Below are 22,236 nucleotides of genomic sequence, written 5' to 3' on the forward strand. Positions count from 1 at the left end.
TACCACTTGAAACATAAGCTTGCCCTCCCAAGCCCTATTCCATAATTGATGGAGCGAGAAGCAAGCCAAGTCAGCCTGACTTTTTTTTTTTTTTTTTGGAAGTGACAGAAAAATCCAACTCAAACTGGCTTAAAACAACAACAAAAAAATATCCTAGGGGTAGACCCAGCTTTAGGAAAGGCTGGACTCAGGGCTCAGGTGATATCACCCAACTGAGATTTTTGTTAAAATCTTGGGTTTGGTTCCTCTGGGGTGGCTTCATGCTCAGTTTGGCTCCCTTATTGTCACAGAAATGTTGCTAAAGATGTGAACTGTACAACATCACATCATGCTGTCTAATGGAAGAGTGAATATTTCCTCTTGTAATATGCAAGGAAGATGGAGGCAGTCTTTCATCCCCAAATTCTCACCCAAAGTCTAACTTATGTACATGTCCAATTGGCCATATTACTGGCCAATTTCTATGGCCAGTATATGCTGTGCTGATTTGCATAGGCATAGATTATGCCCTCTGTCCTTGTGGCTGGGAGTAGAATTAAACCCAGATCCCACAGAACATGAATTGGTATGCCAATTTTGTGTGGCAAAAAAATAAGCTGCCAATACACGGGCATCTGAGTCAAGATGAACCAACTAATTCTATCAAGTGCCCAGTCATCAATCAGATTTACTCTGTCAAGCAGTTGACCTAGCCTGAGAGACATTGAGACTGCAATTGGCTGGCAGAACTGAAACAGTAACATCTTACAGACTCAGGGTTGGCTGCCACATTCGATCAGGTCAAAGCAGAATAAGACACTTAAAAAGAAGAGAGAGAAAGAAGTAGAGACAAAGAGAGAGAAGAAGTAATGGAGGTAGGGACTGAAGGAGGGAGGAAAAGGGAGAGAAAAGAAAAGAAAAGAAAAGAAGATGCTGTCTAGAGTTACAGAAAGGAACTCTGACTTTTATCATTTTCTAATTTCCATAGGCCTAGTTATTTCTCCTGTACGTTGGTTCCTTAAGAATTGATTTTTCTTTCAGTAATTCCCCTACCCAACAGTTAGTTAAAAGGGTTTTTCTTCCTTGCCACCTCACAGCTTCAGTCAAATACAGAGAGTGGTTCTTCTCCATAGAGCTTGGAGATGTCGTTGTGCTGGTCCAGTGCCAGTCTTCTTCCTACATGAAGGCTGTCATAAGTCTTGTTCCCTTCTCTCCCTACCTCCCTGCATAACTAATAGCCTTCTTGTCATCTTCCATATTTCAGCTTCAAAATTTCACTTCCCTGAGTTGGGTCCTCCTGTTGTACTTGCTAACTCACCTTCTTGTTAGCACTTATTGAAATGGATTGAATGTTTGTGCCCTTGCATAATTTATATGTTGAAATCTAATCCTCAATGTGATGGCATTTGAAGATGGGCCTTGGGAAGGTGATTAGATCATGAGGGCCCTCGTGATGGAATTAGTGCCTTTACAAAAGAGGCCTCAGAGAGCTGCTCATTTGTTCCTGCCAGCATGTGAAGACCTGGTAAAAAGACAGCTGTCTATGAACCAGGAAGTGGGCCCTCATCAGACACTGAATCTGATGGTGCCTTGATTTTGAACTTCCCAGCCTCCAGAACTGTGAGAAACAAATTTCTCTTGTTTATGCCAACTATGGTATTCTGTTATAGCAGCCTGAATAGACTAAGACACTTGCTATAATTATAATTAATGAATCAATTGTGAAATTTGTTTAATGTCTGTCTTTCCTGCTAGGCAATGATTCAGGACCATATCTATCCTAATACTCCTCTTGAATTTTCTGTATCTAGCATAAAGTTTAACACATAATAAGTATTCAATACATATGAATTGAGTGAATGGATCAATGGCTTGTCAAAAATGTCCATATTAAATATCAATGTAGCTAAAATTCAGTTGTGAGGAGGAGGTGGAGAGATGATAAATTAAGTTCTGGAAGAACACCGAGATTCTGCTTTTCCATGTGAATAAATATAGGGGTCTGAAATCCACTCCACAACCTCACAGTACCAGTTCCTTCTGGAACTTCTTAGTATAATCACGTCCTGCTTTTAAGACTGGGCTCAGCCCACTGTGTGTTGCTTTCTGAACACGCTGTGGGTGAATGTGAGAGAAGGAGCAGGATGGATGCTTCTGAAATGAGATGATAGGCTGATGATCTTAACAAGAGTTACTAATGATTCATCACAAAAGAATATCAAAAGTCATATTTCTCTAAAACTTCCTGCGCAGTGGCCTTGAAGTTTTATCATTCTTGAACTTGATCAGGGACAAGTGTGAACCTCAGAACTTGGATATCTTTTATGCAAATCCATCAAGATGCCAGGACTTGGTTGCTGGGTCCCTATCACTTGGAAAACATTTACTGCCACATACACTGTATATGGTACAGAGTTAGGCATTAAGGGGATCACGTTGAGAGGATGTAAACTATCTTCCTTGTGCTTGCAGCCACTGGGGAGAAAGATCTATAATGGAACATCAAGGTAGGCACTGTAATGGAAGTATAATATGATGCAAATCCTTTCTGAGAGAATCAAGGGTGGCTTCCCAGAGATAGTGACCTTTGGGATGAGGGTCTGATGGATAAAGAAGAGTTTGCCATCAGGTTGAGTTGGCTGAGATAGGGTCACAGCTCTTTTTTCCTTCCCATGGAAAATATTATAGGCAACCATTAATCCAAGAAGGTCTATACAACTGTACATAGTCACACAATATTTCCTCATATTTTTTGGAGAGAGAACGGAAGAGTGAGGTAGGTTAACTCTGGAGAGAGAAGGGAAGAGTGAGGTAGGTTAACTCATGGTCTGAGAGTAGTCCTTAGGCCCCATTAAAGGCTGCCACGGAGCAAAGTTTACATCCCAAGAGCTTGAAGTTCATTACACTGACCTGTATCTTGCCTCCTGATACTGGGGCCAAAACCTCAGTGAACTTCATGGTATTTAGTGTGGGTGGGAGAACTTGGTAAGTGGGGAATTTCTGATTTTAATGCCAGTTGCTGGGTTGGTAGTTGCCAGGAGGATGAAGAAAAGAGCTAGTATTTGTGAAGTGGGTTCTTCTTGCTAATCAACTTTGAGAGACTGTCTTGTCAAGTGCAGTTCTTTCTATCACAACTCGTCTTAGGGACTCACTCAGTGCCTTTTAACTCCACAGTCCTGAGATTTTTGAGGACACCCAGTGGTTACAGATACCACCATGCTGACTGAGAGTTAGCTCCAGCAAATTCTATCTAGCAAAATATTGGAAAAATCTGAAGAATGATCACTTGTCCCAGTACTTGGACAGTTCCTAATGACACCATAAAAAGAGGCTCATAAAAACTGCAGCCTGCAAGGAAAACAAGGAGATTTTTCTGGTCCAAGTACTTAAGCCTTGGGAAGAAATAGCATTCTATCAATCCAGGCTGAGGTTCTTGAGTGGAGCTTTTCAGTGGCAGACTCATTACAAACACATTTCAAAGCTGAAGTTGTGCCAAAATAAGGAAAATGCAGTCGTCCATCTCTATTGCTACTTTTTCAAGCACAAAAATAGATTAGCCTTGACAGAAGAATTGTTTATTCATATTGCTTTATGAGAAATATAGCGTATGGGTGGGCAAATTCCTCCAAAAAAAAAAAAAAATCTCTGCTGGCCATTTATTTTTGTTTTGGGCTGATAACATTCCTCAATGGAGATAGCCTCCCAAGGACAATTCCCACTAGGGTTATTTATGCTCTGAGAGATTTTGGAACATCTTGAAAAATAGCATTTGAAAGTTCTAATGCCTCCTTTAGCTATTGGCTTTTCTTTTCTGGTTTTGGATTTTTACCCAGAAAGGATGAATGGGGTATGTGTAAATGATGACAAGCCTGCCCCCACTCAGAATGAAGTTCCCTATAGACCCCAAAGGCTCAAATGACAAAAGCTGGTGAGTGATCAGAAGGAGGAATGTGACAGAAGGGCCCATGCTAGACACTGGAACTCACTGACAGTGCTGCAGCTATTTCATCCAATATCTCAGACACTTCCTGGGCTTCTGTCATGTGTCAGGTGGTATGGCTGTCACTGGAGATGAAAAAGCCAGCCGAGAGGTGACGGTATGGGGGGACATGCCAGAAAATGACCAGTTAGTGACACATGAAGTAACAGAGGCGTACAGAGTACGAGGGCACCAAGGAACTCATCCAGTCCATGACAGTGAAACAGACTCGACCCTGAATGCTGGGTCTGCTGCTTACTAGCTTTGTAAGTTTGGACAGATTTCTTCACCCATCTAAATTTTTGTTCCCACATTTGAAATGAGGATAATAAACCTCATTGAATTATTGTGAAAAGTGAGAGATCGTAACATGAATACGTTTTGATCACTGACACACACAGCCTCTCTTTATACACACACACACACATACCCCTTGCAAGCACTATGCTACTACCATCACCACTACAAACAACAATACTACTAATAATGATGGTGCCTATAGTAAAGATAATATTGTTAGTTGGCACTTACTGAGTGCTAACTATGTGCTGGACACTAGGTGAAACACTTTACATGCTTTATTTTACCTCGTCTAATCCTTCCAACAACCCACCAATGCACATGCTGCTATTTATCCCTATTTTTTGGAAGAAAATGAGGCAGAAATGTTAAGCAATAATTAGTAGAGTTAACCTTGAAACCCAGCAGAGTTTTTGTTCTTAGCCATGATAGGATAAGGCAGAACTATCTGGCTTCAAATGTCTATAGAGCCAAGGCAACTCTAGAGGTTCTCTCTGCATGGTACACTGTGTATGCATCACCTCATTTCATAGTGGTCAGCAGAAGGCTGGTGACAGCTGAGTCCTCCACAAAAATGGCCGTTCCACCATTGCCCAGCCAATGTGCACTGCGTAGGGTTAAGCACAGGGAGTAATGAGGACAGGGCCAGCAGGCTAAATGAGAGAAAGAGGTCTTGGTATTAATTTGTCAAAGTCAGCATCACAGACATTAAAAGGCACTTTGGGCTCAGGCATTATAGTTTTCTAGGCTAGTTTATTTACCCAATTGGTCTTACTTCCTCAGTTTTTATAAGCTGGATGGACTTCCTTCCACTTGAACAAGTTTCAGAGGACCTCTCTGGCATTTATATTTTTCCATGAGCTCAGGTTTCCCTGGATTTTTAGCTACTGACAAAGGCCAGAGTCAAAGGGGCTCCCTGCACACACATTTTTTTTTTTTAACTTTTCAGGCAACAAATTGAAATAAGTTCCTACTGTGTACTGGACACTTATGTTACTTCATAACACAGCACGGATGCCATGTCCAACATTATTTTGAAAGTTGGGGGTTAGTATCTTTCTCTGGTAGGAGAGGATTCCATTTGTATCTGATTTTTGGCAATGTGTGGAACAGAACTTTTCCATCAGATAAGTATTTGGATATTATTTCTTATTGATATTTGCAATAGGGCCAGGATATGAGCTACTAATTGTGCTCTGCATGGAATAGGGGTCTAAGTGGCATTTCCATATTTAAAACAATGGCTTGAAGAACCAATGGTGTTTTACATCTAGACCTCTGCCACTGACACTACAAAGACTGTATGATTTGTCTTAAATAATTAGCTCAAGAATTTTGGAATTTTACACTAAAATTCGGCCAAAAGAACTGGCAAATATCACAGCAGCACTAATGCCACAATCTGTCTGCTTAAGCTCAAATGTCAACTTTTGATCACACAATTTAAATAACTTAGACTTAATTCCTGGGTGAAATTTGGGAACACTTTAATATCAACATGAGAGGATTTGGGAAAATGTTTGAGCAGGGATTACTAAGTCTTTTCTACCAGATTTTTAAAAATGCATTCATATCTCTTTCTGGAACTTTTAAGGCAGCATGACTGATGTTCACAGTGAGACCGTCTCAGTCTGATGTTCTTGTGCAGCCGTCTCTGTCTGATGATTCGTGAGATGCTGGTGTGATTGAATTGATAGATTACAGTGCAAGGTCGTGGGTAAGGGAAAGTCAGCTTGCTCTTGCCTCCCTTCCCTCCTAGGAAGAGAGGACAAACATGTCTTTCAGTGGAAATATATGATGATGAGGATGCTACTGGCAAAATAACCAGGGTCCCTACAATATCTTTCCCAGATTCAAAAAAAAAATCAAAGTAGAGAGGATTCTGAGTTCTAGGAGCCAAATCTGCCTAACGCTGCTGCTTCATTTGGGCTTCTGGATAAGCTGCAGGGAACACACAACAACTTCTAGTGGAGAAAAGAAAGCAGTTTCCAGGAGGGGGAACCAGCAGGGAGTGAAGAATGGTGGGGAGTCCTGTCCTGGAGTAAATTCCTGCCTCTCTTCTGAGGATTCTAAAGAAATGGCATGAAACGTGGAATTAGACAACTCAGTTTTCTGTGTGCTAGCTGTGTGAACTTGAACATATGTAAACTTCTTGATTTGCCTATACTTGGGAGAACTAATGTAATGCCAAAGATTGTTCATCACGGGTCTAAATGAGATTTTATGTGAACTGCACAGCCAGTGTCTGACTGACACATTTAATAAAGGACTGATTAGCAGAGAGAGAGGTCAGGATGAGGCAAAGTAAAAGCCTGGGTAAAGGGCATAATGGATCCTTGGATTGGTATGAGGAGGAAAGTGAGGGCCTATATTTGTGAAGATATTTTGTAATGATAGTATGCATACTGGTTAAGAGTGCAGACTCTGGCCATTGAGTGACCCTGGTCAGATTCTCTAATGTCTCTGCTTTAGCCTCCTCATCTGTGAAATGGGGATAATAATAGCATCTTTCTCATTAGGTTGTTGGAGGGTTAGATTCTCAAATGTGAAATGCTTAAAGGAGTATCCGGCACATAGGAAAACACTAGGTAAGTGATAGTTATTACTATTGGGTACACCTGGAGTGTTTCCCAATTCATAATGTCCACTCCACCCACAGTCCCACTTCTTCCCACCCTCACCGTAAATGATATATCCCCAGCATCCATGTATTCAACAAGACCTTCACCCCTTTTCCACAGTGGATTGGTTAACTGCACCAGGGGTTGGCCCTTGAACCAAGTTGGGCCAGTGAGAGTTCTGATTCTTAGCATTGTGAATTTGCAGGGGATAAGAAAGAAATGATAACAAATGTGACACATGGAGATGGGAGATGCAGGGAGAGTCCTGATCCCTCTGCAGGTCCTGGTTGTTCTTTCCTGGGTTCTGGCTGTAGTTTCTCTGCAGGCTCTGTGAACTACTCCTCCATCTCTGATCTCCTCTTTTACATAAGCTTGCTTGAGTTGGTGCCTCTTATTTGCAATCAAAAGTGCTCTACCCATCTTTTAATTCAGAGAACAGAGTGAATTACATATGATGGATGACATCTATATCCAGGAATTTCTGGTTATGATATTTACAGGAGCTGACGTTCAGCCATATGGGTTGAATTGCACATCCTCACGAAAATTCACTGATGCTGGAAATAGAAAAATCGGGGCATGCTGAAAAGAAGCAGAGGTGCTTTGTCTCAATATCTCTTCATGAACTAGCCAATATTTGAGATCTTGATATTTTATTTAACATTTAGTGGAGGAGATATTTCACAATTTTCATCAGTATTAGCCAGGCTGGTTTAGGCAGGGAAGAATTTATTTTTCTTGGGATCTGACTAAACTGAGGGAAAAGCAGATACATGGCCGAAGTTTAAGAATAATTAGAATCTGGGACTTAAATGGATGTCCTCAGGATTGAGGGCTCCTTGACATCTCAGTGTAGACTGTCTCTGTTTCTATGTGTTGGCTTTATTCTCTCATCATCTTTTCCCCATATGGAAGAATTGAATATTGCTACAGGTATCTTTCTACCACTGAAAGACAACAGCCTTGCTGACTCACAGTCCACAGGCCCTACGGAGGGATTCATTGGTTTAGTTTGCATCAAGTTTCCATTTCTGGACCAATCACGTGTGGCCAGGGCAGGCCGGAAATTGTGACTGGTCCCACTTGGGTGAAGAAGAGCTCACTCCAGGACCACTTAGCTATAGCAAGGGGGCCACTGGCATGAATGAACATTGCAGAAGAGAGTCAATTTCTGAAAGAACAGGAGACAGTAGAGGGCACTCTATCTCATAGAAACCCTCAATACCCTATACAAGGACCCTCTGTATATACTGAAATCATTTTCCATGCTCTGTAAATAATAATCAAGATCCACTTTAATTGCCTACTTCATTGTCTAAGAATGCTTAGTTCTAAATTGTTAAAAATATCTCATTTAGCTTCAGAATATTTAGTGGTGGGAGTTGGGGGAGAGAGTTCTTTGATTTACCATTCAGAGATGAGCATCTTGGCTCATCTAAGGTCTATTAAAAATTAAAATCAGCCTAACACCAGTTTCTCACATTACCACGTTAAGCCTTAAAGTAAACAAAGCAACTAAATGAAAGGTGCCATGAGCTTGTTTCTGAGGTGTGTGTGATTTTTATTTAGATGGGATGAATACTTATTAGTTGGGAATATACTCGTTCTCTAAAAGGCAGATGAATAGACAAAATGACCTCCATTTTCTGGATAATCCACCAGTAGAAAACATTTTTACAGGAGAAGTAAATTCTAAAGCTTTATTAATGTTTACCCTCACATTAAGTGGTATTTTAAAACATAACCTTTTATAATACTTTTAGCCAAATCCATAAGCGCATACTATTTTTAGCCACCAGGCTGACTGGATTATAAACTTTAAAGATGTCCAAAAACAAGATGCAAAACATTTCAGTAAAACTGCTTAAGCACAGGGGGATTTCGATGCTTCTTGGACTCTCTCTGGCTTCTCCTCCAGTAGTATCCTTTTCTATACCTCCAAGTCCAGAGAGACCTCTTTCCATAAAGAGAAAAGCTCTACCTTGTGCCCACCCTCCCTGCTGTTTCTAATAACCCCCACCCTCATACGCACACAGGGCCTGTGAATACAGTAGGAATCAGCAGGAGCCTGTTGCTATTTACAATTTTTATATTTTATTATTCATGGAATTTTTTGGTATTAATTATAGTTTAAAAATACTTTACTAAAATATTGCTTATTTTGATTACCGGAGGTCTGCTTAAATTTTGCACCTAAGAGAAGGCTGGTGCCAGCCCTGATATTCAGACAGACTTGAGCTTAGGGTGTGGCACAACCTCTTTGCCGGTGCCCAGTGGGTTCAACCTGGACTTCCCCATCTCTAAATCAAGAATGATAACTGAAATATCCTTGGAGGGCTGTTTTGAGGATTGACTGAGTTGGTACATGTGAAGCATTTAGCATGCTAGACACAGAATCAGTACTCAACTAATATGACTGGCATGACTACTATTAATAATATCACAGATGGCAGGGATAGCAATAATGGTAGATAACACTTAGCTGTAGTCATCAACAGTAAGACACAACCTCAACCCTTGAGGAGTTCAATGTACTGGGAGACTCAGACATGTAAACGAATGATCACCATTCAATGAGCTGCTATAATAAAGGTTGATATGTGGTCTGACGAGAGCACAAAGATGGAAAGGACTGACTGCTAAGCTCTTGGAGAAGGTGTTTTAAGTCAGGTACTGAAGGCTGAGTAGGTGAGTTTGCTAAGTGGAGGGGAGAAAAATGGTTACTCCAGGTTAAGACACCAGTGGGTATAAAGACACCAAGCCCAGAAAGGGTCTGGTATATTCGGAGGGAGACATTCTCTGTAGTTGGACTGGTGAGTTCTGGTGGGAAAGTTGTGCAAGGTGAGGTTAAATGAAAGGGTAGAGCCTGTTGGTTAAGAGTCTTGAATATCATTCTAAAGAGATTAGATTTTACCCTAGGAGCAATGAGGGAATCTATTGAAGGATTTTGACGTTCTGTTTTGAGATGTTTATATATGAGTTTTAGCATGGCAACTGTGTGCACAATGGATAGAAAATGGGGGATTTGGAGCCAGGGATACCCATTAGGAGGCCATTGTAACATCCAGGTGCTGAAGATGAGGGCCTGGATCAAAGCACCAGTAGTAGGGCTGGAAAACAGTCAAGAGATCTGACCCACATTTAAGAGGCAGTCACTGGAGGCAGGGTGGCTGATTGAGTGTGGAACATTGCAGGGAGGAAGAAGAAATTGACAATGGCTAGGAAGTTTCATCCACAGCGATTGGGTAAAGAACACGAGAAGAGGAGTAAATATAGTTATGTGTGTGGGGTGGGAGGAAGAAGACAAGGAGCTAGATTTTGAACACATTCAACCTGAAATGCCAGGAAAATGTTTAAGTGGAAATGTTCAGTAGACTGTTGGAACTATGAGTCTTGAACTCAGAAGGAAGGTTGGAGGTCTGAGCTTGGGTATTCACTGGAGCATAGGAAATGCATGAGGTATCTCTGGGAGAGCTTGCCTTGAGAAAGGAGGGTTGAAGGCCCAATGAGGGTGATTGTCCTCATCTTTCCTCCTCTCTGCTTCTCAGCTTTATCCTTTAGAGGCTGTCAATAATCAGTGTGCTTCCTGAATGGGACTTTGGCCTGGATCCCAGCAAACAACCCCGATATCTCCTTACCCTGGCTATTTGGTCTGCCATTTGTAGACGTCCATCCAGCTCTCGTCTGATCTGGGCTGCTTGCTCGTCTGGATTGTCCAGCTGCACAAAAGCACAGACATTGAGACTTTCAGTTTGGGTCACAAATGCCAATAAACTCAGGACATTCCATATTACACCCCCTGCACTGTGCTCCATGGACATATTTCAGTTACAAAAAAATTCTTGTAACCGACAAATCCAGTCTGAGTGAGGTCCCAAGTTAATTCTTCCAGGCAGAGCATGATGTGGTAGGCAGTTGCTAAGACAGGCATTTGAATGACCTTGAAAAAGAATCATGAATCTCTTCTGAACTGTTAGGGGGCAGTGTTTCTAATGAAGACCCAATGCACACTTCTTTTTGGCCCAGTGAAGAAAGTGCTTACACGGCAGATGTACAAGGAAGGAGATGGCAATATAACTATTAGAAATGTCAGGAGCAGACATAGTGCATATCCCCAGTGCACACATGACACGGGTCCAGCTGCTCTCCACCTCTGGACCATGGAAGAGTAATAAGTCATTGCATTCCTTCTCTTTGAACCCTGAGACCTCAACCAGCCCTGCAGATGGCTACTTTCAATCAGCTGGTGTTGGTATCTAAGTTGAAATATATTCCTGTCTTCCCTGATGATGAGAGCTATTTGGATATAAAGATCAGAACACTCAGGCACAAATAAGCCTGGACAATTCCTTAACTTCTCTGTTTTCAGTTTTTCTCTCTCTAAAGGAAAAGGGGTCAGTTATGTAGTCTTCATCCCTTTTACATATTTCTATGACTCTTTGAAAGGACTAGCAGACATTTCTGTAAAGGGCCCTATATTCAAAACTTTAGGCTTTGAGGGCCATAAGATCTCTGTTGCAATAAATCGACTCCTCCCCTGCAGATGAAAACAGCACTAGACAATATGTAAGTATAGATAATATATAAGTGAATGTAAGGGCTGTAAGTGAATGAGACCCACTGTATTCTAATAAAATTTTATTTACAACAGGTAGCAGGCCATAGTTGCTCATTTCCATTTTATGAGTTGAAACTATTATTTCCAAGCAAAGCTAGCATTGTTTTTCAAGTTGTATAGAGTCTGCTTGTTCAGCAAATTATATTTTATTCACAGAAAAGTTTACTAAGGAACAGTGGCATTCAAATAAATTGGTTTTTCATTCCTCTTTTTAGTATATATTAATTCAAAACAAAAAGTAGCATAAGAAATATGTGAGTTTTCTAAGTCCCTTTCTTCTAAAATCAATTTTAGAAGAACGTTTTAAGCTCCCTGCCAACGAAAAAAAAAAAAAAAAAAAAAAAAAAAAAAAGATTCTCACCTATGCTGTGAAATAATATAGCAAATAAGTTATTTGGAATATGATATGAACAGTAACATTAGAAAATGTATGGTCATACTTTTGAAGCATCATAATTAATCTTCTTTGGTTTATTTTACAAAACACATTGAAAATCCATCTGGCTTTATGCTATACATTTTAATCACCCTGTTCAATTCAGGAACCACATCACTTTATCTTCCCCTTTCCACAGTTTGGGAGAAGGACTAGTCCTTAGATCATGAAAACTGGATTGCAGCATTTGGCTAGGTATTCTAAGGCAGCATTTTCCAAAGGGTGTTCTGTTACAAAGTCTTTGAGAAACTCTGCAGTTGGAAAATTTGTTAGACTTTGACCAACTCAACTATTTACTTTTTCTCCCCCAAGATTGAGTCTTGCTCTCTTGCCCAGGCCGGAGTGCAGTGGTGCGATCTCAGCTCACTGCAACCTCTGCCCCCTGGATTTAAGCAATTCCCCTGCCTCAGCCTCCCGAGTAGCAGAGATTACAGGTGTACACCATCGCGCCCAGCTAATTTTTGTATTTTGAGTAGAGACGGGGTTTCACCAGGTTGGCCTGCGAACTCCTGACCTCGTGATATGCCTGCCTCGGCCTCCCAAAGTACTGGGATTACAGGCGTGAGCCACTGTGCCTGGCCCCATTGCAACCATTTTTAAACTGAAGCGAGAATTTTCATTTTTTTTTGCATAATGCTCATAGAACATGAGTTGGAAATTCTATTCTAAACAAACATAAAGCACACCACCCAAAAGCAGTCACATGACTGACCAGTGGTCCATCCCAATAACCACTTGTTGACAGATACACGCATGTGGGAAATACAATGTCCTCAGTGCTGTTTTTAGGCTCCAATGAGTTGCATTTCTTTTTATTCCCTTGGGAAGCCCAAGAGTTCTTCAGCTCTAAGTGCAAATCCACTGGGAACACTCAGAAATGTCTTGTTCAAAATACATATGCAAATGAAACGTTCAACTGTTTCACTGGGAAGCAGCAAAATGATTTGGTTATTGGCTAAAGTTGGTTAACAGCTAAATGATTTGATTAGGAGAATTTCATCAGAAGATACGGTGCTCATACAGGTTAAAACAGAAGCGGTAAAATAAAGCCCAACAGAACCAGTTCCATTACTAAATTTTCCAGAGGCATTTGGGTTCTCCTACTGGCTTCATAGAAGGCAACTGGAAACAGCAGAAAATGCTGGTAATGAAGATGAGTAGGCAAGGTCTACATTAAGCTTAATTTATTCTTTTATTCATTAGTTCACTAATTTACTCATTCATTCATTAAATTTTTATGGAATATCTTGATATGTCAAGATATTGGAATAAGAAAGGAACAAGTCCCTGACTCCATGGAGCTTAAATCCAGCAATAACAGACATGATTTGGGCATAAAGAAGAAGGGATTAGCATTTATTGACGCCTGCACCAAACACCAAATACCCTATAACCTGTTTACAGCCTTTTCTAAAGGGTACCAAGAAACAGAGGCTAATGTGCATTCACACACGAAAAAGGATTCTGGGGTGAGGAAATGAAGATTCCTCTTGAAAATTAGTAATATGTCAGCATAATAAAGACTTTGAGAAATTCTAGAGTAAATAATTGTTTTTAACTGCATTTAACCTTGTCTTTTACACAGTTATTCCACCAAAAATCAAACATTCCACAGAACATTTTGGAAAATTCCACATGTGAAACAACAACTTTATAAGGTTGGTGTCATTATCCCGATTTGACAGATGAGGAAACTGAGTCTTGGTAAGGTAGAGGAACATGCCCCAAATCACACATCTGGTTAAGTGGTACTAGTCACCTGAAGCCAAGTCTGCTCTGCCTCAAACTGGAACTCTTGCTCTGCATTATGTTGGCTTCATACTTAAGTGCCTTGTTTGGTTCTTTTAATTGATCCTGACAGTTAACTAGCTCAGCAACCTCACTTTGTTCCTTGTAGACACGTGCCAGTTTTATCCATAGAGCCATCACTGGGGGCAGAGAAATGTCAACCCTCTGTCATTTCTTTTGGGGAGGCTGTAGCAGTGCTGGATTCCTTCCTAAGAAATAATAGCAATGGGTGTGTCCTTATCCTGGTTGTGCCACTTAGTAGCTGTGTGACCTTGGGCAAGTTACTTAACCTCTCTGTGCTCCAGCTCTTCTCATCTGAATAATCAGGTTAATGAGACCCGAGGTTGTCATGAGAATCAACGGAGACAACGGATATAAAGTGCTCAGTCCATGGCTTGGCATGCAGCAAACCCTCATGAATGGTGGCTGCTGCTCCTTGTGTTGTTATTTTAGAGCAGTCCATGTTGGCTGCATTTCTGACATGGGCCACAATGGGGCGTCAAAGGTTCAGAAGAGAAGGTACCAGATGGGACAGTGTCCCTCACTGGCGTGAATGTGGGGTCTCGGTCTGACAGTCTGTGCAGCAGAAATTATGTGATCAGAGGCTCCCATTTTTGACAAATTTCCCTGGTTTTTCTGTCACCTACTTTCTCTGGGGTCGAGTCCCCTTGCTCTGTTAGACTTTAATTAGCAGGAGTGACCAGAAGGCGGCCACTGCTGCCTGACAGCTAATGATCTGAAGAGAGGATGAAAAGGGAAATGCAACTGAAGCTCCCTAAAATAGCTTGGCATGATAGAGAAGGCCATCCTCGCGTGAGGAGCTTGACAGCTCCACTGTATGAAATCCCAAAATATAAAGAGAAATCAAATAATTACCTTTTCAAGGACTGGAAAGAAAAAGTTAGAGAGTGAGCTTCCATGGAAACGAGGTTCTGTTTATTGCGCTGGTCTTTTCCACTGAGGAAAGGAAAGATCAGCTGGAGAACCGAGCCAAGGGCAAGCCTTTCACGTTGACAGCTCATTAGGGTTCAGAAATGTACATGTGCATAAAGGCTCTTTACCTAATTAGACAAATAATCTTCCTACTAGAAGAGGTCAAGCAGAGGCTATGTGGTTGTTTTGACTTGTCAGTCAAGCAAAGGGAAATATTTCCTCGGGCTTTTCCTTTAAAGTGATGGAGAACTAAGTCCAGCACTGCATAAGTATAGACAGGTATTGCCTGAGCCATCAGTTCAAGCCTACCAGAGGCAACTGTCTCTAGCTCACAGGTGGTACTCTTTCATCAACGCATAGATGAAAACTCTGTCCTGTCATTGTAGGGCCAATTTAAACACAGACTTGAGATATAGCAGAGTGGAGTTGCACCCCTGCAACCTTGTCAAGTTTCTGAACCTCACCACGCCTCAGTTTCCTCCTCTGAGGATGTTCGCAGAGCGGACATCATTTTATCTTGCATAGCTGTCTGAAAGGACAAAAAGACAATATGTGCTGCATTGTTCAAGGGAAGTTAGACTGACTTGGTTCCAATCTTGGCTTTTATTTTTTTGTTTTTGCAATTTCATTACTGACAGGGATTGAACAAGCAATTGAACCTTTCTGAGCCTCAGTTTCCTTATCTGTAAAACTGGGAAAAGATACCTACCCTGGCATGTTATGAGGATTAAGTTGGATGATACACATTCAAAGCACCCGGTGAGGTAGGTGTTGGCACACAGAGGTCCTACAGTTTAGAAAAGTTTATAGAGTTATCCCCTATTTTAGAATGAGAAGTCACCAGATGTTAATTCTCCTCCCTGCCTTTATGGTTTATGAAAGAAATCAGATCAGGGTGGGGAACCCTGGAACCCTGGAATGAATGTTAGGAACCTGTGTTCTGATCCTTAGTCTGCCTTTAGCTGTGGGATCTTGAGCCAAAGTCGTGACCTCTCAATGTGCAGTCCCTTCATCTGAGAGAAATGACAAGGTTTCAGCTATTATGTTTCAGGATTATCTGAAAAGCCTAGACTGGTATTTCCCAAAGTTATATTCTAGGGAATATCAGTCCTGCAGGTTCTCTAGATCCTCGATGAGAAAGGATTCTGTGGTCAAATAAAGTCTGGAAACTCACTCTATCCCATTCCTGGAGACACAACACACACGAGCAAGAAATCCTACACCAAGGCAACCTCATGCAGCCCCACATTCCCAAAAGGATCTGATCATGTGTTCCCAGGAACACATTCTGGGATGTGCTCACCAAGGCAATTTTCCTGTGTGCTTCATTTTTCTCATGTCTGAAGATAGATTTTGGGGGTGGGGGAGACAGGGAGGAAGCAATCCTAATATGCAAATAGGTCTATGTATCAGCAAAAAAGAATTCACACCTGGGAATGCCCTGTCTGACCTCTAGGGTGATGAAGAAATTGTCACAGGCCCTGGGCCTGGAGTCTCCTCATTAGCTTCAGAGGCCTTGGAGAATTGGCCTTGACAGAGCACCTGGGAGACATCCTTGGGTACCAGCTACCTCCAGGGATGCCTGAATTTTCTGGTGCTCCTGTGCTAATGATGATAAGGAGGCAACTTCAACACTAGACTCTTCCAAAGTCTTCAGTGTCACTGCCAAGAGGCAGTCTTCGGTCAACCAAAGAGAGGATGTGATTCAAACACATAGAAAATGTAAACAGAAACAGGCAGATTACTTTATGCATTATTTGAATAATGGTTCTGTTTTCTGGAAAAATCTATCGTTCTCAGCCTCAGAGTAAATGAACCAACTTCAGTCTCAGAACTAAAGTGATTAGTGATCCAGACTGGCTGGAAGGATTTTCAGGGATAATGTAGTAACCTCAGACTGGGGGTGTGGCCCCCTGCTGAGCTCTGCAGCCTTGTCGGGCACCACATCCTCCCTCAGTATGCTCCACTGGATACTTTGCTCAGGCTTTTGGGAGGGCTAGCTTTCTCCTGCTGCCAGGTTTTTGCACATGCTTGGAGCACTCTTCCTTATCTCTCCCTTGACTGGTAACCCTTTCTTATCCTTCATCCTTCAGCTTTGCAGCAACTCTGCTCTGCTCTCCAGATTTGTGAATTTCTCCTGTCTTTCCTTATAATTAAGCACCTTTTCCTTTCCCTTACTAACATATATCACCACGTAATTTACATGTACTTATGTGATTTGATGTTTGCCTACTAGGCTGTAAGCTCCATAAGGGCAGGGATAGGTGTTATTTTGCTTACCTCTGGATCCCTGGCACCTCTTTATGTAGGCGCTACCTGTACATTACAGTGGCAAATACAGAGTGGGCTCTGGGTAAATGCCTGGCAGATGAATAAAATGACTGCATGACTGGCTACAGGACTGAGTTAATCAGCTGTGACCCAAAAAGGGAGAATGACCTACCCACAGTTGCACAATGATCAGTGAGGGCTGGGACCAAATTCCCAATCAACTCACTTCTACCTTGCTCTGTATTGCTGCCTAGTGGCTGCATTCCAGCAAGTGCCATTCTCTGCAGAAATCGGTAAAGACTGAACTTTGCTGGCCTATAACCAGTCTCTTTCCTGACTAAATCTTTCCTTATTCTGGGCTTTGCGGGTGGAGACAGCGGTCTCTACAAGCAGCTGCAGTGCAAGCCACCTACTGACCTGGGTTTAGCTCAATCTGTTCACTTTGTTTTCTCTCTACTTCCCAGTGTGCCCTCTGGGTTCCCAGGGATTAGTGTCTGAGATGGAGGCTGCCAAGAGCCACTGCAGAGGAGGGTGGAGGCACCTCCCCATAAAGCACTCCCATCAGCTGGCAGGGCCCTCCTTTCCTCCACAGCCCCATGTTTTGTTATCCTCCTTCAGAGACAAGCTGCTCCAGCAAATGCTGCCTTCCTGGTGCACTGCAGTCTGGAAAGTTACAGCTGGAACAGTGTCAGTTCCCAACCAGGAGATGGGGGTGCCCAAGCTCCTGCCACAAGACTGCTCTAGGGTTTGAACTGTGGCTGTTTTGCAGCATTCAAGGCCTGGCTGCTGCCTCCAAATTCCTTCCTCTCGTCTCCTAAACCCGTCTCTTGTGTGTCCACCTTTAATGTAGAGCATGTAAAACATGGTCAGCAGGTGCCCCCACTCCACTGTCCAGGTTCAAATCTTTGCCTTTCTACTTTAAAGCTGAGCAATCCTAGGAAAGTGATTGGACCTCTCTGAGCCCTAGCTTTTATTTTTTTTTCAACTCTTTTAACTCTAAAATGGGAATAATAATGATAATACCTACCTCACAGGATCGATAAGAGATTAAATAAGATGGATGCATATGACAATTAGCAGAGTTCTTGGCATGCAGTTACATTCAGTAAATCTTAGCAGCCATTAGTCCTTGGCATTCCACAGCCTGCATACATTCTCCCTTACACAAATTCTGATTCTGTAGCACTTAAAGTAGTATAATAGATTTCCTCCCCTCTTGGGTAAGAAACCAAGCTTTAAAAGGTTAAGTAGTTTGCCTGTGGTTTCAGAGATAATTAGCTTGAGATAGAGGGAATAATCCTTAGAAAAAAAATCATAGATTTCAGAATCAGAAAACCTTGAGATCTAATGTTGCCTGTGACACATACTCACTGTGTGATCAGGGCCAGACGCTTAACCTCTTGGAGCATCTATAGCTGCAACACTAAAATAATAACTTCAAAGGACTATTGTAAAGATGACAATAAATATTCTCAGAGAGCAGAGGTTCAATACATTGTAGGTGTATACAACTCTATTATTATTACTGGAAGAGAATCTGATGAAATCTGCAGCCTTGCCATCCATCCGAGTCTTCACTAAGGGCTCTGTTTCAGGGTTATTTGTAGAAAGAACATGGAGTTTGGTCTCCCATGCAGTCAATTACATTCTGTTTTTACAAAAAATCATCCAAGGAGATGATACTACCTAATTTGTGGAAGAGCTAAAATAAGATCATTTATGTCTTTCTTTATCATGCCTTATTTCCTCTCCAAGAGAAGACCTTGAGTAGGTCAAAGTTTCCATTCTGAACAATGTACTTCTCCTTGATTGCAAAATGCAGGGTTTAGCTCCCAAGTTTTGCCAGCCAATGAGAACCCTGCCTGCATTTGAGTCACCAGTTTTATGTCTTTGCTGGCTTCTGGCAATGCAGTAAATATAACCCAAGAGCTCCAAATGCAGCAATTTTCTGAGCAAGCAGCAAACAAATACATTAAAAAAAAAAAAAAAAAAAAAAAAACCCAAACAGTAAACCAATCCAGTTCTTTATGATCCTGTAGTGCTCAACCAGTCTTCCCCATCTTCCCTGCAGTCCTGAAATGACCTCCCCTCTTCTTTCTACTATTTCAAGTCTGATATGTTATTCAGAATTTGGCTTCAGGCCTTTCTTCAAGAAGCCCTCCTTGATTACTTTAGACAGGCATCACCCCACTTTTATAGGAATTGCTAGCAAGCTTTCTATGTGACCTATGCCTTAGTTCTCTCTTCCACTCCAGAGCAGCCATAGCAGATGGTAGTCAGAGACCCAGGAGCTGGAAACAGATCTGGCTTCAAATCCTTGCTCTGCCACTTTCTAGCTCTGTGACATTGGACAATCTACTAAGCTCTCTCTGTCTGTGGCCTTATTTGCAAAGTGGGAGTCCTAACAGTAACAATGCCAACAGCAGAGGCTTGTTATGAAAATGAAAGAAGAGAGTACTCATAAAGCACTTAGCATGATGCCCCGAATATGATGGGTTACAAGGTTAAGGCTATAATTTAGTACCATTGAGGCCAGAGACTATGTTTTTTATCCAGCATAGAGGACGCAGCTGTGTTTTTTTAATGGATTATCTTAATGATCTTTATATCTGGGGCTGGGAGACTGTCCAATTCACCTGCACTATCCTGAAGACACAGGGAACTGAAGCCATTCAAAGAAGAGAGTGGGTGTTGTCTTTCTGTGTGAATGTGGCAGCTGAACCCTAGGGTATAGAGGAAGCAGGTGGTTTAGTGAAGAAAAATGCAGGGGACTATGCCTGGTCTATCCCTTCCTAGCTGTGCAGTCACCTCCTAAATATCTCTTGAATCCATCTATGCTGTGTATCCACTTCCCTAAGCCAGGCTGCCATCATCTCCATCCTCAGTCACCAATTCCACATTCATCCTCTCTTGCTTCCCTATGATACACAGCAGTTCTCCCTCCTGGCTGCATATCTGAATCCCCAGAGAGAGATAAAAGGCAATCCTAATGTTGAGGCTGCACCCAGACCAACTAAATGTGATATTCTGGGTTGGGGCCCAGGCAGCGGTATTTTTTGTTTGTTTGTTTGTTTGTTTTGACATAGAGTCTCGCTCTGTCACCAGGCTGGAGTGCCAGTGGTATGATCTCAGCTCACTGCAACCTCTGCCTCCCGAGTTAAAGTGATTCTCCTGCCTCAGCCTCCAAAGAAGCTGGGACTACAGGTGCATGCCACCACGCCTGGCTAATTTTTAAAATTTTTTTATTTTTATTTTTAGTAAAGATGGGATTTCACCATGATGGCCAGGATGGTCTCGATCTCTTGACCTCGTGATCCACCCACCTCAGCCTCTCAAAGTGCTGGGATTACAGTGTGAGCCACCACACCCAGCCAATTTTTTAAAAACCCTCCAAGTGATTCCAATGTGCAGCCAAGGTTGAGAACCTCTATCAAAATCCAGTGGTTCTCAAACTTTGATGCCCATAAAAATCAACCAGAGAACTTGTTAAAACACAGAGTCCTGGGCCTCACCCTGGGAGAGTTTTGATTCAGTAGGCTTGAGGTGACAACTGAGAATTCATCCTTCTAAACATCTCCTGGGTGGTGCTGATGCTGCGAACCACATGCCATGAAGCAAGAATTTAATTCATGCTCTGCAAGGCAGGCTGCTCATCGTTTTGGAACGTGCATTTGCTCATGTTACTCTCCTGCTTAAGACCTGTCAATAACGTTCCATTTCCCTTGGTAGTAGGAGCCTGAGATCCTTAGCAAAGCTTTGAGAGTTGTTGCCATCTGGCTCCTGCACAGCTTTCCAGGCTCATCTCCCACCACTCTGTCTTGTTCTCTAGGTTCAGACCATTCTGTACTTCTAGGTTTGCAAGCATGACATACTCTTGCTTGGCCCCTGGTCAATGTGAATTCTCTTTCCTCTTCTGTCATCATTTTTCTCCCCCCGAGACAGGGTCTTTCTTTGTTGCCTAGGCTGGAATGCAATGTTGAGATCATAGCTCACTGCAGCCTTGACCTGCTGGGCTGAAGTGATTCTTCCACGACAGCCTCCTGACTAGCTGGGATTACAAGCATCATCATGTCCAGCTGATTTTTGTATTTTTTGTAGAGATGGGGTCATGCTATGTTGCCCAGGCTGGTCTTGAAACCCTAGCCTCAGACTCCCACATGGGCCTCCTAGAGTGCTGGGATTACAGATGTGAGCCACTGCACCTGGCCCTCTGTCATCTTTGTCTGGTTAAGAGTAAATCATTAACCGAAAGTCTAGTCTCAATATTACTACCTTAGGAGCCTTCTTGGTCTCAGCCAAGGTCACCTCTTCTAGGCCACCCTAACAGCCTGAATCTCCTGTTTTATCACTCCCATCACATTTGTGTGATTTGCTTCTTGGCATGTTCTGTGCAAGACTGTAAGTGCCTTTGGCAAAGACCTTGTCTGTCTTGCTCATTATAAAAATAGCCAATAACTGATGTATGGTAAGGGAGTAAGAAATATTTGCATAGTTAAATTTGAGATAGAGACAATAACATCTATGTAGCAGGGATGTTTTGAGGAGTTAATGAGATGTTTTTCCAGGCACTTAGTGTGGTGTCTGACACTTAATAGGTGCTCAAATCATGACCTAAACAGAAATCTGAACGCAAATGGTTTAAACTTATTAAATTCTGTTGAATGAGTAAATGAAAGTGAGTATTTAAGTGCAGAAAGGACAGAGAATAACTGACTAAAGTGGTGTGAATAATAGAGGTGTGAACCAGTTAAACTCTGGGAGTCTCTGCTTCCTCACCTGGAAATTGGAAATATTAGTATTCAACTAACCATTTAAAAATATTCACTAAACACTTGCCTTGTTTCAGGCATTATGTTACTAACTGTAAAAGCAGGATAAACACAGAACTTGATAACTTTCAGAATTCTTTCAACAAAAAGAAGAGTTATTTTTTTCAACCTAGTAAAACATTACATATATTTAAATAATTATTTTCATTGCCATTCCTTTTTGAATTTAGTTTTTGCTAATTTCTGAAATTTAGTTTGGGTAGTTGATTTGATGGGTAATGTTCACTTTTTCAAAACAAGCCAGAGGGGATTATATTCTCTGGATATTTTTACATAAACATTACAGGAAATAAAATGCCTTTTTGTACTGTTAAATAATTTTACTCTTTAAGCAGCATCAAGTCATGGTAAAAAGCATTTTATAAATGGTGAAATAATGTGCTCAACAGGAAGTCCAGGAAAACATCCAGTGATATTTAAAATGCCTCTAATCAAATCGAATGCTTTTGCTAAAAAAATACCTGCTCTTTATTTTAAGGAGA

The 22,236-nt window shown here is 41.8% G+C and overlaps 1 protein-coding gene across 14 annotated transcripts in view; it reads right to left on the reverse strand.

Moving 5' to 3' along the window:
- Window positions 1-22,236, reverse strand: part of CADPS (calcium dependent secretion activator) — a 492,502-nt gene that overhangs the window by 259,445 nt on the left and 210,821 nt on the right. For all 14 annotated transcript variants that reach the window (XM_030927221.1, XM_030927190.1, XM_030927201.1 and 11 more), the window contains one exon: window positions 10,518-10,598. In XM_030927221.1, the coding sequence (XP_030783081.1) occupies window positions 10,518-10,598 (81 nt within the window). The remainder of the gene's footprint in view (window positions 1-10,517; window positions 10,599-22,236) is intronic.

Source organism: Rhinopithecus roxellana, chromosome 1 (genome assembly GCF_007565055.1).
Source record: "Rhinopithecus roxellana isolate Shanxi Qingling chromosome 1, ASM756505v1, whole genome shotgun sequence".
In the NCBI taxonomy this organism is placed as follows: domain Eukaryota; kingdom Metazoa; phylum Chordata; class Mammalia; order Primates; family Cercopithecidae; genus Rhinopithecus; species Rhinopithecus roxellana.